The 14,657-nt window shown below is 39.8% G+C and overlaps 1 protein-coding gene across 1 annotated transcript in view; it reads left to right on the top strand.

Annotated features, from left to right (window-relative positions):
• The window catches only part of Cep192 (centrosomal protein 192), a 153,271-nt gene extending 140,078 nt beyond the window's left edge, over positions 1 to 13,193 (top strand). Inside the window, exons 54-55 of the mRNA XM_070028853.1 lie at positions 712 to 770; positions 12,802 to 13,193. Of these exons, the coding sequence (XP_069884954.1) occupies positions 712 to 770; positions 12,802 to 12,940 (198 nt within the window). The 3' untranslated portion in view covers positions 12,941 to 13,193. The remainder of the gene's footprint in view (positions 1 to 711; positions 771 to 12,801) is intronic.
• The last annotated feature ends 1,464 nt before the right edge of the window (positions 13,194 to 14,657 follow it).

Raw genomic sequence — 14,657 nt, 5'->3', positions numbered from 1 at the left:
ATATTGTGATGATGAGGTAATTTTTAGAAATGACTTAATACTGTATTTGTAAAGAAAGTCATTGGAAATTCATGGTCTTATATTTGAAAATCAAAAATTTTAACTTTTTTTTCTCTTTTGCACTGTATATCTCTCTCACAGATATAATTCTGGATAAACATTTAGTTTAAAATTTCCTTAAGGGGGTGCTGGGAAGGTGGCTCAGTGGTAGAGTGCTTGTCTTGCATGCCTGAGGCCCTGGGTTCCATTCCTCAGCACCACATAAGCAAAAAAGAAAAAAAAAGCCGGAAGTGGTGCTGTGGCTCAAGTGGTAGAGTGCTAGCCTTGAGCTGAAGAGCTGAGGGACAGCGCCTAGGCCCAGAGTTCAGGCCCCACAACCGGACCCAAAAAACAAAAACAAAAAACAAAAAAAAAAACCAAAAAACTTCGTTAAGGAAGTGGCGCTGTGGCTCAAAGTGGGAGAGCACTAGCCTTGAGTGAAAGGGCTCAGGGACAGTGCCAAGGCCTTAAGTTCAAGCCCCATGACCGACAAAAAAAACAAAAAACAAAAAACAAAACTTACTTAAATGTGGTTTTATTACAGGAACATTGTTATCCTACATAATATTGTGACTGTAACTAAATTTACATAATGTGTCTTTATAGTGTGATATTTGATACATGCAAAAACATTTGTCTAACTTTATAAAGTGTTTTCTTACTGAATTCCAGCTGAAGTTTTTGAGTCCCAGAGAGCCTTTCCACATCAAGCATTCCAGATACTCTTTGCGGTGAGTTTATCCTAAAGTCCCATGTTCTCCTCAGGTGTAGAACTTGCCTTTTAGAAGTTAGAGGGCGGGGAGGCCTCCTTTGTTGCAATCCCATTGTAATCACTAACAGCAAAGAGTATCATGTATTTTGTGTGAAGAGTGAAGTTGCCAGCAGGGAGCATTTTCTTGACATAGTCAAGTAACAGTGTGGTAACCCCTTTCAGGTTTGGACCTAGAATGATTTCTCCTACCTGGAATCTTCCTCACTGCATCAGTAGCTTAATTATCTCATGGTTAAATTCTAGAATAAGTCATGTAGACAGCAGTTGGGAAGATATCTACTGGTCCTAGAACTGAGCATGTTTTTATAACATTTGTGGGAAGGAGCATATTATCTACATTGAATCTACATTGGCAGTAAATAAGGACAGGATAAAGAAATTGGGGAGAATGTTAGGACGGAACTGTCTGTGTAAATAAGTAATGGTTGCTTTTTGGATTGTTTGGGGTTAACAGTCCAGAAAGTTTATATTTAAACAGATTTCCCAAGTGGTCCTTGGTGATGGGCTTTAACCCAGGTCTCAGTGTATATTCAGGAACATGAAAGTCTTTTGTTGCTTTGTTCTATAAGCTGTTCACTGATTAACTTCTGCTATTTCTTCCTTATTTTCTTGCCCTTCTGGCCAATTCTCTTTGTCTATATGATGCTCATTTAGGTTGAAATCTCAAACAGTGTATTAACAATAGAGTTCTGTTGGACTTAATGCTGAAGAATCATGTTAATTTCATCTTTGAATCTTTCAAACAATTATTATATGATCTCACATTTTAGCATTAGAGAACTAGTCATGAAATACGTTCTGCAATGAAAACCTCGACAATTCTGTGAACATTGTAGCGTTGTCCTTTACTAAGTTACTAAGACCAGCATTTCTCTTTAGAAAGCTTACTCAGAAATGACTTGGTTGAGGACACTTCTCTCCACTTCTGTCTTGTCACTCTTTTCTCTCATCTATCACCCTTTTTTCCTACTTTGTATTGTTATATATTTGTTGTCTAAACCCTTCCTTTTACTCCCAGGGGACTGACCTAAAGGTGCAAGCTATAGATTTCAGTTCTGCAAAGTCAACAATGAATGTATAATGTATGTTGAAGATTATCATAGTTTCAAATCCCTCTGAGGATCAGTTTTCTCTTTAGCAAAAATAGAGATCTACTGCTTCTAAGAGCTTTGAATTATATAGAGGAACATATAAAAGACATGTGAACAGAGGTAGGAAGACCAGCAGATGTTTGCATCTTCTTCATTACCAAATCTGTCCTTCAGATGACCTTTTCAAGAAGGATTCATCAGTACTAAAAATTTTATGAAATATCACATTTCCTTCCTTCCTTCCTCTCTTCCTCTCTTCCTCTCTTCCTCCCTTCCTTCCTTCCTTCCTTCCTTCCTTCCTTCTCTCTCTCTCTCTCTCTCTCTCTCTCTCTCTCTCTCTCTCTCTCTCTCTCTCTCTCTCTCTCTCTCTCTCTCTCTCTCTCTCTCTCTCTCTCTCTCTGGGCTTAGGTGCTGTCCCTCAACTCTTCAGCTCAAGGCTAGTGCTCTACCACTAGCCAGGGCCTCATTCAGGCAAGTACTCTTCCACAGAGCCACATTCCCAGCCCTATTAACACTTTTTTTTTTAAATTGTGAAAATACTATACAGAGGGGTTACAATTACATGGGCAAGATAATGAGTACATTTCTTAGCAAGCATTGTAGCCTCCTCCTTTGTTTCCCCTTCCCATCCCTTCCCATCCTCCCCCCCCATCCCCCCTATTAACACTTCTTAAGCTCAGTTCACCCAACTGAATTCAAGGCTCTTTCTCATGAATTCTCTATTTCAGATAATAACATTCCCACCCCAAAATATCACATTTCATATCCGTGCTTTTTCTTTTAATCTCCTCCACACCTACATAGAAGAATAGATTAAAAAAAAAGAAAACACCAAATCCGAGTTCTCTTAGCTTCTGTGCTTTGAGTCTATGAGTCTCTATAGGTATTGCTCTAATTGACTTGCTCTAGTATGTAAGGTGGTAGTTAGATGGTACTAAAATGCAGAGGCACTTAGTTTGTTCACAAAGAACCCATTTAAGTTTCTAATTGTTGTAAATATTTTTAGTAATTAAATATAATAGATATTGAGTAAAGTATCCTGTTTTTTTTGTCATCTTATTCTTTTTCTTTTATTGTACAACAGAGTTACAATTCCATAAGTCAGGTTATGAGTAGAATGAATTGTCATCAAGTATTTTAATTAATGTTATTATCTTTTTTTTTTTGGGGGGGGGTCCGGTAGTGGGGCCTGAACTCTGGGCCTGGGCGCTGTCCCTCAGCTCTTCAGCTCAAGGCTAGCGCTCTACCACTTGAGCCACAGCGCCACTTCCAGCTTTTTTCTTTTTGCTGAGGAATTGAACCCAGGTCCTCATGCATTCAAGACAAGTGTTCTACCACTGAGCCACCTTCCCAGCCTAATGTTATTATCTTAATTCAAATGTTGTAATGTCTGCCTTATTAATTCAGTCTCAGACTAGCTCCTGACCCTCATCAGAACCAGAATTCTTTGGCTTGTTTTTCTGTTTAGCAGCACTGGTTTGTAAACCAGAACCTTCATGGATCTACTGCATGCAATGGCTAGGTCAGTCCACAGTGCTTGCCTAGCATGCATGAAGCCTTGGGTTCAATTCCTCAGTACCATATAAACAGAGAAAGCTAGAAGTGGCTCTGTGGCTCAAGTTATAAAGTGCTAGTGTTGAGCAAAAGAAGCTTAGGGACAGTGTCCAGGCCTTGTGTTCATGCCCCAGGACTGGCAAAATAAAAAAAGGCTTTTTTTTTTTTTTTTTTTTTGAGTTGTGGCTCAAGTGGTAGAGCACTAGCCTTTAGCTAAAAAGTTTGAAGACAAGCCCTGAGTTGAACTGCCAGGATGGACACAAAAAAATCTTTTGAAGAGCCTATTATCAACTTTGAAAAACAAAAACATTACTTATATGTACCTCATCTAGTTTTGGTAAGGAGCCAATATTAAAAGTATCTGGTTATGCCGGGCGTGGCTCATTCCTGTAATCCTAGCTACTCAAGAGGGTGAGATTTGAGGATTGCAGTTCAAAGCCATCCCAAGCAGGAAAGGCTATGAGACTCTTATCTCCAATAAACCACTCAGAAAACTGGAAGTGGTGCTGTGTCTCCAGTGGTAGAGTGCTAGCCTTGAGCTGAAGAGCTGAGAGAGGGACAGCGCCCAGGCCCAGAGTTCAAGCTCCAGGACGGACCCCCCAAAAAAATCTGTTAAATTGTTAAATTGTCATTGTTTTTATTTTATAGCTAGACAATGAGGTGTTCAAAACCTACCAGGAGTTAATGATAATTTAACAGCCAGGATTACAGGCATCAGTCACTGACAACTCAACTTTCTTGATCCTTTCCAGAAGATGCCTAAGTGTTGCCCATTGTAATGTTACAAGACGAGGTATCTATTCAGAGGTCAAGAGTGGGAATGGGACCAGCTAAATGAAATGACATAAGTATAAAAGGTGATCCTTCTGTAGCATCTCAATCTATCCCAGCTGCTAGAACAGATACTATAGACCAGGTGGCTCAAAAAACAACAGAAATCCATTTCACACAATTCTGGCACCTAGAAAAATCATGATCAAGATGTTATGAGTTTTGATATCTGGTAAGGGCTGCTTCTTGGTTCAGACAGTTATCTTTTATGTGGGGGTAAGGAGGACAGGGATAGGTGTAAGCCACAACATTAACTAAATTGATGATTAAAATATCAGATTATTTTCCTATTAATCTAAATTTTTCATCATGTCAATTTTTTTTTTGGGTCCAGTCGTGAGGCCTGAACTTTAGGCCTGGGCACTGTCCCTCAGCTCTCCAGCTCAAGGTTAGCGCTCTACCACTTGAACCACATCATCACTTCCGGCTTTTTTCTTTTTGCTTATGTGGTGCTGAGGAATCGAACCCAGGACTTCATGCATGCAAGGCAAGCGCTCTACCACTGAGCCACCTTCCCAGCCCCATCATCATGTTAATTTTAAGCAAGATATGTCAAACTGCCTGGTGGTTTTGCTACTTTTCATGTAGGTTGTGACAATACTATTCACATGCATGATGAGAAATTCATGTGATATCAATGAAATGGCATTTTGCTTGATTTTATCTTGTTTTCCAAACATAGCTAGGGATAGTGGCATAAACTTGCACCACTAGCACTTGAGAGATGGGGGTCTCTCTTTCTCTCTCAAGTTCAAGGCCAGTCTGGACTACACAGTGAGACCCTGTCTTAGAAACAATTTAAAGTAAAGTAAGTGTTCATTATGACCCCACTTAATATAATAGTATCCATTGTTACATACTCAAGCTAGTCAGGACTATACAATGAGACTTTATGTAGTCACAAGTTCAAGGATCACAAGTTCAAAGGACTACTGAGACCCTGTCTCTAAAACAATTCAAAGGGGGGAAAAATGTGTTCATTTTATCCTGCTTTATATAAAAGTATCCAGTTTTGTTGAGGCGAACTGTTGACTTTTCATCCCAGTGCTAGGAAAATTTAAGGTGTAAGCCTACATTTTAGAAACATGAGAAAATATTTTTAAATTAAGTAAACCTTGGATAGCATTTTAAATGACAGCAAAAGATACAGACTGTTTGTACTCTTATATTTAAATTGGTTACAACTTGTTTTATGTCTGTGTGCTGATTCTAAAGTTTGAACTCAAGGCTTGGGCACTATCCTTGAGCTTCTTTTGCTTAAGGTTAGTGCCACAGCTCCACTTTGGCCTTTTGGTGGTTAATTGAAGATAAGAGTTTCATGGACTTTCCTGTGTGGGCTGGCTTTGAACCAGGATCTTCAGATCGCAGTCTCCTGAGGATTTTAGGCACAAGCTACCTACCAGTGCTTGGCTAAATCTTTTAAAACTTTTATACTCCAAAGACAAACTTAAATGAGATAATTTTCTACTTCATTAGGTCATTCTGATCTCAGTTTCCAGAAAGCATCAGTTGGCACTATTCTTATGTAACAATAGAGTAAATAATTCATAATAATTCCATCTTTGGTTTTAACAGTAGCAACTCACAGTAAATTTGATAAAATATAAATAAGAAGCTATTTGTACATAAATAGTATATAAATAAGTTGCTAGTTGCTAAAACCTTATCTCCTCAGGAGGCTGAGATTGGAGAGTTGTTCAAAGCCATCATAGACAGACAAGTCTGAGATACTCTTGACTCCAAAAAACAAGCAAAAAGCAGAAGTAGAGTGGCTTGAGTGATAAAGTACCATCATGAACAAAAAAGCCAGTAAGAAAAAAATGAAAAAGAAAATTTGTGTGTAAAGCACTAAGTCTAATTCTAGGACATAGAAGACTTCTGTCATGCCACATCCACTGACCTCATATAGATAATAAATATCATGTGAAATAAAGGACAGAGGCTGGCTTATTCAGAGCCAAGGAGAATCCGCAGGAGAAGCCAGCCAGCTGCTGCACTAACCTTGCTGGAAAGTGTTCCGAACACTGAAGTAGTAGGTGCTTGGTCTCACTATTGAACTGAGTGCTTTTATGTTTGTCCCAACTATTAAGAAACTTTGACTTTGGACAAAGGAGCTCATAAACTGTAATTGGTGATTGAGAGAAACAGTTCCCTTGCTTTGGCAAGTGGAACAAAATCTCAGTTTTTAGAACCCTGAGGAAGTAATTTCCAGTCTGCTCACTGACACCATTAAGAACACTTCAGCATAATAATGTGACTGTGGTCATCCATAGGGTATACGAAGTAATAATTACCTTACACAGTGTACCTTTGCCAAGGCTATTAGAGGCTTGCTGGGGCTGCACTTTCAAGTTCCAGCATCAACACATGAAAAGCATTTCCCTTGCTGACTGTAACAGCAAGAGGCAGAAGAGTTTCCCAGAAGTCACAGGGGCTTTGCCTTATATAGAGGTAGGTAAGCACAAATATGTATGCTGAGGGTATTTAGCTCCCTTAAAAGTACAGATTTATAAATAAAGCAATAGGGTAAAAGTTCTTTGGGAGGACACTAATTGCTTATCTCTTTTTTGTATATTTTTAAAAAGAATTTGTGTTTACTTTTTTTTTTTTAACCTTTGTCATTATACACTATACTATTTCCTACTGAAGTAAGGTCACCACTTTGTTGTGCCTTTGTGTCCTTGCTCTAGAGGAGTTGCTTAGTCTTGGCACACTTCTAAGCTGGCAGATCCTGCTGTGTGGTTTCAGAGGGAAGGTTAGTTCTAGCAGAAGCTGCAGCTAAGCAGCAACTTAACCTGTTCTGACACTTAGGAACCAAATATTTGTGTTGTTTCCCATTTTGGATCATGGTGATACCTTGATGTACTAATGTTTTTTTAATAAAAAGGGGCTCCTTTTAAATTTAGAGAGGGAAAGTTCTAGTTGATTGAATTTCTAGGTTTGTTATTAGTGTATTCAAAATAGAATGTAATCTTGGAACAGGCGATTTGTCACAATACCTTTTTATATTAGTTAAGCTTTCTCATCACTGTGATAGAATACTGAGTAAACAGCTCAAGGGAGGAAAGCTTCTTTTGGGCTCAGAGTTGAAGTTTCAGCCGGCTCCATGACTGTGGGCCTGAGGTAAAGAAAAACATGGCAACATGGGGGCCTGGCAGAGCAAAGGTGCTCACCTTATGGCAGCCAGGAAGCAGAGAGAAAAGAAAGCAGGAAACAAGATACATCCTTCAGAGGCCTGCCCCTAGTGGCCCACCTCCTCCAAATATGGCCACCTACATGATATAATGATATCAAATTATGAATGTATTAGAGGATTCATGCATTGATTTGATCAGAGTCCTCATATTTAATCACTTCTCCATGATTAGATTCAGCTGGGGCCCAGCCTTCAACATATGAGCCCTGTAGAAGACATTTCATATTGAAAGGATAACAATTTTAAACACTTTGTTGGGATATAGAGCAATACTATATTCTGTATTGAATTTTATTAATAATGGTCACTTCTATTATTAGCTCTAATCCTTATCCTAACCCTCAGAAAAAAGTGTGATCAAGTTCTGCTTCTTTTAGAAGCATTAATGGTAGAAGTAGGAAGGTGTAATGGATGGGGTTGGAGGTGTAACCCAGTTGGTAGAGTGCTAGCTAGTGAGCAAAAGTGCAGGTACCAACTTTGAATTCTGGTCTCAGACCTAAAAAAACCCAAAAAACAAAAACAAAAAACAGGGGGCTGGGAAGGTGGCTTATCTTGCATGCACGAGGCCCTGGATTCTATTCTTCAGCACCACATAAGCAGAAAAATCCAGAAGTGATGCTGTGGCTCAAGTGGTAGAGTGCTATCCTTGAGCTGAAGAGCTGAGGGACAGCACCCAGGCCCAAAGTTCAGGCCCCACGACTGACAGAAACAACAACAACAAAAAAAACAAAAAAAACAGGAAAGGAATAGGGTCCCAGATTTATTTGGGGATATTTTGTTATTTATGCTAATTAATAATAGCTTTTTTTTAAATTTTTTTTTTTGGGGGGGGGTCCAGTCGTGGGGCCTGAACTCTAGGCCTGGGCGCTATCCCTCAGCTCTTCAGCTCAAGGCTAGCACTCTACCACTTGAGCCACAACGCTACTTCCAGCTTTTTTCTTTTTGCTTATGTGGTGCTGAGGAATCGAACCCAGGGCCTCAGGCATGCAAGGCAAGTGCTCTACCACTGAGCCACCTTCCCAGCCCTAATAAGAGTTTTTTAGGTTGGCAAATTCTTGAGTATTGAAATGTTAACATAAAAGAGAACATTGTTGTTAATGCCATGAGCAGGTTTCTTTTTCTTTTTTTTCTTTAAGATATATTAGCGTTGACATGGAAAAGTACAGGGTATTTTGAGGAAAAAAACCCCAAGGCTTTAAATAAAAAATACAGGGGCTAGGAATGTATCTCATTGAGAGAATGAGTGTCTAGTGTGCACAGGTCCTGGATTTGATCCACTGCACTCAAAAATGAATGGATAGGTAGATAGATAGATAGATAGATAGATAGATAGATAGATAGATAGATAGATAGATAGATAGATAGGACAGATAAGATAGACATGTTTGCTATATAAATTAGACTATGTATTCAAGTCTTCTGTATTCATGAGTTCTGCATTACCTACCATCAATTGAAATATTCAGCAAAAAAGAATTACATGTATACTAAACAACTGATATTTTTCCCTCATTAATTCCCTAAGCAAATGCAGTACAACTGTTTATGTAACATGTTGTTAGGTATTATAATTAGTATTAATAATTAGGGCTGATTTTAACGTATGTGGAGGATGTGCATAGGCTATTTACAGATACTGTGCCATTCTAGATAAGGTACTTAAGCATCCACAGTTTCAGTGTCCACAGGATCCTGGAATTAAGCCCAGGACATGGAGGAATACCATATATTCTGCTATAGCTGAAGATCTAGATCTATGCTAGCTAACAGATATGTCCAAGAAAGCATCTTTGAAATACTATGTTAAAAAAAATCATTAGCCCAACATGCTGCATTGCATCTAAAAGCTAATATTATATACTGGATTTCATCAGGGACCACATAGGACAGCAGTGTGCAGAAATTCTAATGACCATACTTCCAGATGTGTGGCTGAGAAGAGACTGAGGGCTGGAGTGCTTCCCCATGTGGAAAAGTCTCAATTCTTTAAAATTCCACATAAAAGCAATTAAGACCGAACATTAATGATGTCACATAGGCTATATATAAAGTGTACAAAGATCTTTCTTTCACCATAGCCATACAGGTCTCCTTTGGAGACATAATTTATGGATAAAAACAAACTTACTACTTTTAAATACAGGATACTTAATTGCCTGTCTCTACATAATCTGAAAATGAACTTTTTAGAATGTTTTTTTTTTTTTTTTGGTCGGAACTCTGGGCCTGGGCGCTGTCCCTGAGCTCTTCAGCTCAAGACTAGAGCTCTCCCACTTGAGCCACAGTGCCACTTCCGGTTTTCTGGTGGTTAGTTGGAGATGAGTCTCACAGACATTCCTGCCCGGGCTGGCTTTGAACCATAATCCTGAGTAGCTAGGATGACAGGCGTGAGCCACCAGTGCCCGACTAGAATTTTTTTTTAATCTACAATTTTATTAAGACAAAGACTGACAGCATAGTATGAAGTTTATAGTTAGAATTTTCACAGATGACTAACATATATGCCTAGAAAGATTTTATGGTGTAGATCTAGATGCAAGATGTCAAGAATCCATGGAGCTCATGATTTTAGTTAGAGCAATTTTAGCTGGATGTGGTATACGCCTATAATCTCAGCATTTGGAAGGCTGAGGCAGCAGAATTGAGAGTTCAAGGCCAGCCTAAGCTATATATCAAGACCTTGTCTCAAAAAAAAAAAAAGACCAAAACAAATGGACATTTGGGGTAGGTGTTAATTCTTAATATTGTTTTATATCTTTTTAAGGAAAGCACTGCCCCAGTATGAAAATCAATCTCCTGAGACAAGTGGTTTTTGGAATAATTAAACCCTTGAAGTGACTCCATGAAATTTGTGCTGTGACTGAATCCTGACACTAATGGTCTCAGAGTTCAAAAAACAAATTGCAAGGCTTTACCCTAAGAGCATGAACACTCACTCCCTCAGCACTCCCAAAATCAAGAGAGTAGCTTAAGTGGACAGATTGATAACAATTCGGGGCGGGGGGGGAGAAGGGTCTTTTGTTTAATTTCAAGATTTAGCACCTTTAAGACATCAGAATGGTCTGCCTGTGTATACTCTTCAATGAAAGACCCCCCTTCAATTCATTTGCCATCTCCAGAGTAGCAGCTTTGTAGCCTCATGAGTAATATGAAGCTGAGTCGGGGAATACCTCATTCACAGTCCTTCACTGCTTTTAAGCAGTCTTTCACAGTCTTCATTTATGGTGCCAGTGGTATTTTTTGAAAGCTAATCTGAATACAGAACCAAACTATTGTTTCACCATTTCCCCAATCAGTGCTCAAATTTAAACCAAAAATTTAAGCCAAAATCCTACCCATCTCCCTTCCTCCCTGTCCAATTCCTCCACTCCAAATAATACACCTATAACAGCCAAAAACTACACACATACAGAAATGTGGTTGACACTATTGGGAAGAAGGCTGTGGCTTGTGGAGATGCTCTTTGAACACACACACACACACCACACACACACACACACACACACACACACACACACACACACACACACACACACACACACACACACACACACACACACACACACACACACACACACACACACACACACACACACACACACACACACACACACACTTTTGCAAGTTCTGTCCTTCCCCTTTGCCTTTCTCAGCAAACTACGGAGTGGGTTGCCTTGAAACACATAACCCTTCCCCCTCCACTTGTGATGAGTGTGCCAACTACATAGTATGGAATGGCTGTAAAGTACTTGGAAGGCATAGAAACTATACCAGCTTTTCAAGGAACCTTTTCACAAGCCACATTTATGGTATCAGAAGTAGAACTCCTTTCTCCCCACTTGAAACCACAGTCAGAGGTGACAGGAGCTGGTGCTTTGGAGAGTTAACCCTTGTCTTTTTTGGTGTCATCTTCCAAGGGGTAAGAATGCTATTTCAGCATTTAGTCATAGAAGGATATGACAACTGTGAGCACTTAACATTGGCTTCCTTGGCAGGGACTAGATCAGCCTTACTCGTTTTTTCATTTCATCAGGGACATGAGCTCTCTGTTGGGGTCTGTAGCTCAGGCTCAGGCTCCCAACCCCTGGGCAAAGCCTTGTGGTTTTCTGACTCTTTTTTTCTTTTTCTTTGGTTTTCCTTTCTCTCCTTTATCTTCAGAATCAGCATCTGCTCTACGTTTGCCCCTCCCTCTGATTTATCTGTCTGATGTGCTGCTTTCTGTGACTGCAGAAATGCAGCAGTGAGGTTGGAGCAGTGCAGGTTCTCTTCTGGCTCCCATCTGTTGCTCTTATCTGAGAAACCTTCCACTTTAGGAGGTATTCCACTTTGCCCATTACAACTTGATTTTTTTCCACCACCTCATCTTCTTCCTTCTCTTCTAGTACCTCCTCTACTTCTTGTTTTGTTTTATTTCCCATTGGGCCGGCCAGCTTTCTAGTGTAAAGGGTGACACTGCTCAGAGCAGCACTCAAGAGTCAGAGAGAGGGGGTAGGGGGGAGGTAGGGAAGGGATGTGAAGGGTAAACAAAGGAGGAGGCTGCAATGCTTGATAAGAAATGTATGCATTATCCTGCCCATGTAATTGTAACCCCTCTGTACAGTATGAACAAATAAAATTAAATTAAATTAAAAAAAAAAAAGAGTCAGAGAGGAATTGGTGCTACACTTCCAGTGTAGCACTGCCCAGCAAGTGGTGCCCAGGAAAGCAACATGCTAGGTGGCCACAGTCAAATCATTTCTGAAGTGGCACACCACAGGCCCGCTACTGGCCTTCCTCTCTGCCAAACAAATGAGCCTCTGTAGAAAACTTCTGATAAAAGTTCCATGTACATTTTGGAGAAAAAGTGTACTGTTGTTAAGAATCAGAAGGGATCAAATGGTTTTAATAGTCTTTCCAGTCCAAACCTGCCAGAATTGAATGAGGCCCTGGTACTTAGAGTATTCTCTTGCTCTTTCTTAGTAAACAGCACCCTACATTAGCAGGTAGATTGCAAGCTCCATGTACAGTAAGTATATCTTTAGCACATATTTTCATATTTTTTTTTGTTTTTATTGACTAGCCAAGGATACAGTTGCCATTGTATTTTCAATTCAATTGTATTTTCATTCATCTCTTGGTGGTGCTCAGGATCTTATACATTCTAGGAAGTACTCTGCCACAAGCTATACCAATTTTAGAATTTTCTCTTCTTTGTTTTAATTTCTTATTAAATAATAGCATTAAAGAAATTAGATATCAGAGGAGTATGATTTAATTCTTTAGGCCATGGCTGGTGACTTGCTGTCACATTATGTGCTGCCATTTTCTTCTCTCCCCAGAGCCCGGCATTACATCCATATCCCGGTGCACTTCAGACCAGAGGCTGCAGGCAGATTTGAAGCATTGCTTATTATTCAGACAGATGAGGGCAAAAGTGTTGCTGTTCGACTCATTGGTGAAGCCCTTGAAAAAAAGTAGAATACATGTTGTGTAAATTACCTGTTACATTTGGGAACTTTGTTTTTCTGCACTATAATTATGCTGTTGTATATATATTTGTGTGATAAATTTGATGTGTGTAACTATATATTTTTGTTTATTTGTTTTGAGAAGTTAATCCTGAAAACCTGGCTAAAATATCATGTTTTTAGCACAAAGTATTGTATTAACTTCTACAAAAGAGAAGAGAAATCTATTTTTGCACTGATTATGGTATTCTAAATAAATACAGAATATGTTTGATTGTGGTATATCCAGAAATAAACTTAATTTTCTATTGAACTTGACTTTTTTATATGATGTCCTAAAATGAGGCTATAAGGGCTAGAGGTATAGTGCAAGTAGTAGAGCAGCCAAAAATACATATAGACTATCATCTTATTCTGCTAAATTTCCAAGGTTCTAAATCTGTTCTGTAATTTTTTTTCCCTTACTCTATTCAGCAGTTTCTGCTAAGAAAACCTTTGTCTTTTCCTTCTTAGTAGATTGTTTAGAGTCAAGTCCTCATATTCTGTGCAAATAAAGTGGAGTGAGTGACTGATTTTTCAAGAGCCACTTATAAAACTGGACAGGATAGCTGATCCAGTGTGGGGCCTTTGCAAGCAGCTATTGCAGGACATGGGGTGTGGGGATGGGAGGGCTGTTCTGTATGTGTTGGGGAAGGTGGCAAGGATGTGGGAGCAACTGGTACATCACCTGGGAGTTGGAGCCCAACCAACAGCCTTCTGAGAAGCAGCACTTGCCCAGGTCATGGGGTCTGCCATTGTATTACTGCTGGGGTATAAAGGCTTCAGGCTTGCAGAGAGCCGCCTGCATGACTTTGACCCAACAACAGTTGAAAACAGTGATCATGAGTTTGATAGAAAAGCAAATCTCTTCTTTCCTTTTCTAACTAATTTTTGCCTTGCATAGAAATTTCGCTTCAAAATCAAGTTGGCAAAAATGTTTTTCTCAAGTTAAACAAGTGGTGCTTTTTTTCTGATGTCCGATTCTGGAGGGTTTTGAATGTCACATGTGACATTCCTTCACACTTGAATGTGTGTTTATTTGACAACATTCCGACTCAAAAGTTTTTAAGTGGTGGTGTGTGTTTTAAAAATGGTAGCATGGGTTTGCGTTCTTAAGGATTGTGATGTTTCTCTATGTATTGCTTTGCCTTAGAGGTTAAAAAAAAAAAGTTAAAACAACTGAAAACAAAACACTACCACCATCTTGTTCAGTTGCAGTTCTTCATCTGTCTCCTTGTCCTGGAAGTATGCTGCCTGGAGTTTTCAGAGCAGTTGGCTCCTGAGCAAGTCATCCCTGAAGCTACTGCAGGCCTCAGAGTAGCTGAGGTACAAGTGTCTAGTGGGCAACCCACAGTGCCAGGGTTCCTGGGTCATTGCTAACATCATTCCATCTGGAAGCTGCTGCCCAGTCTTCCTGGCCCTCCCTACATTGATGCCTCAGGGCTGCTCCAGGCTTGTGTGTCTCCACCTGAGACTTGCTTCCCTGCCATCCCCATGTCTCCCCCTGGCTCTTCTCACCTCAGTAGTCGTCATTCTGTGTTTATCCCTTCACTGTCCCTTCATCCTCTGGTGGGGCCCTACCTTGCCTCTAGAGCCCTTCCCCACGTTCCCACTGATCACTAAGGCTTAGCTTTGCAGTCTCAGGTTCTTCCAGCCAAGCCAATCCCTATCCTGGTTTCCAGAGTTCT

This window comes from Dipodomys merriami, unplaced genomic scaffold (genome assembly GCF_024711535.1).
Source record: "Dipodomys merriami isolate MVZ:Mamm:240054 unplaced genomic scaffold, mDipMer1.0.p SCAF_2, whole genome shotgun sequence".
NCBI classification, from domain to species: Eukaryota; Metazoa; Chordata; class Mammalia; order Rodentia; family Heteromyidae; genus Dipodomys; species Dipodomys merriami.
Note: the sequence above shows the minus strand (reverse complement) of the source record. Positions and strands in the feature narration are given on the sequence as shown.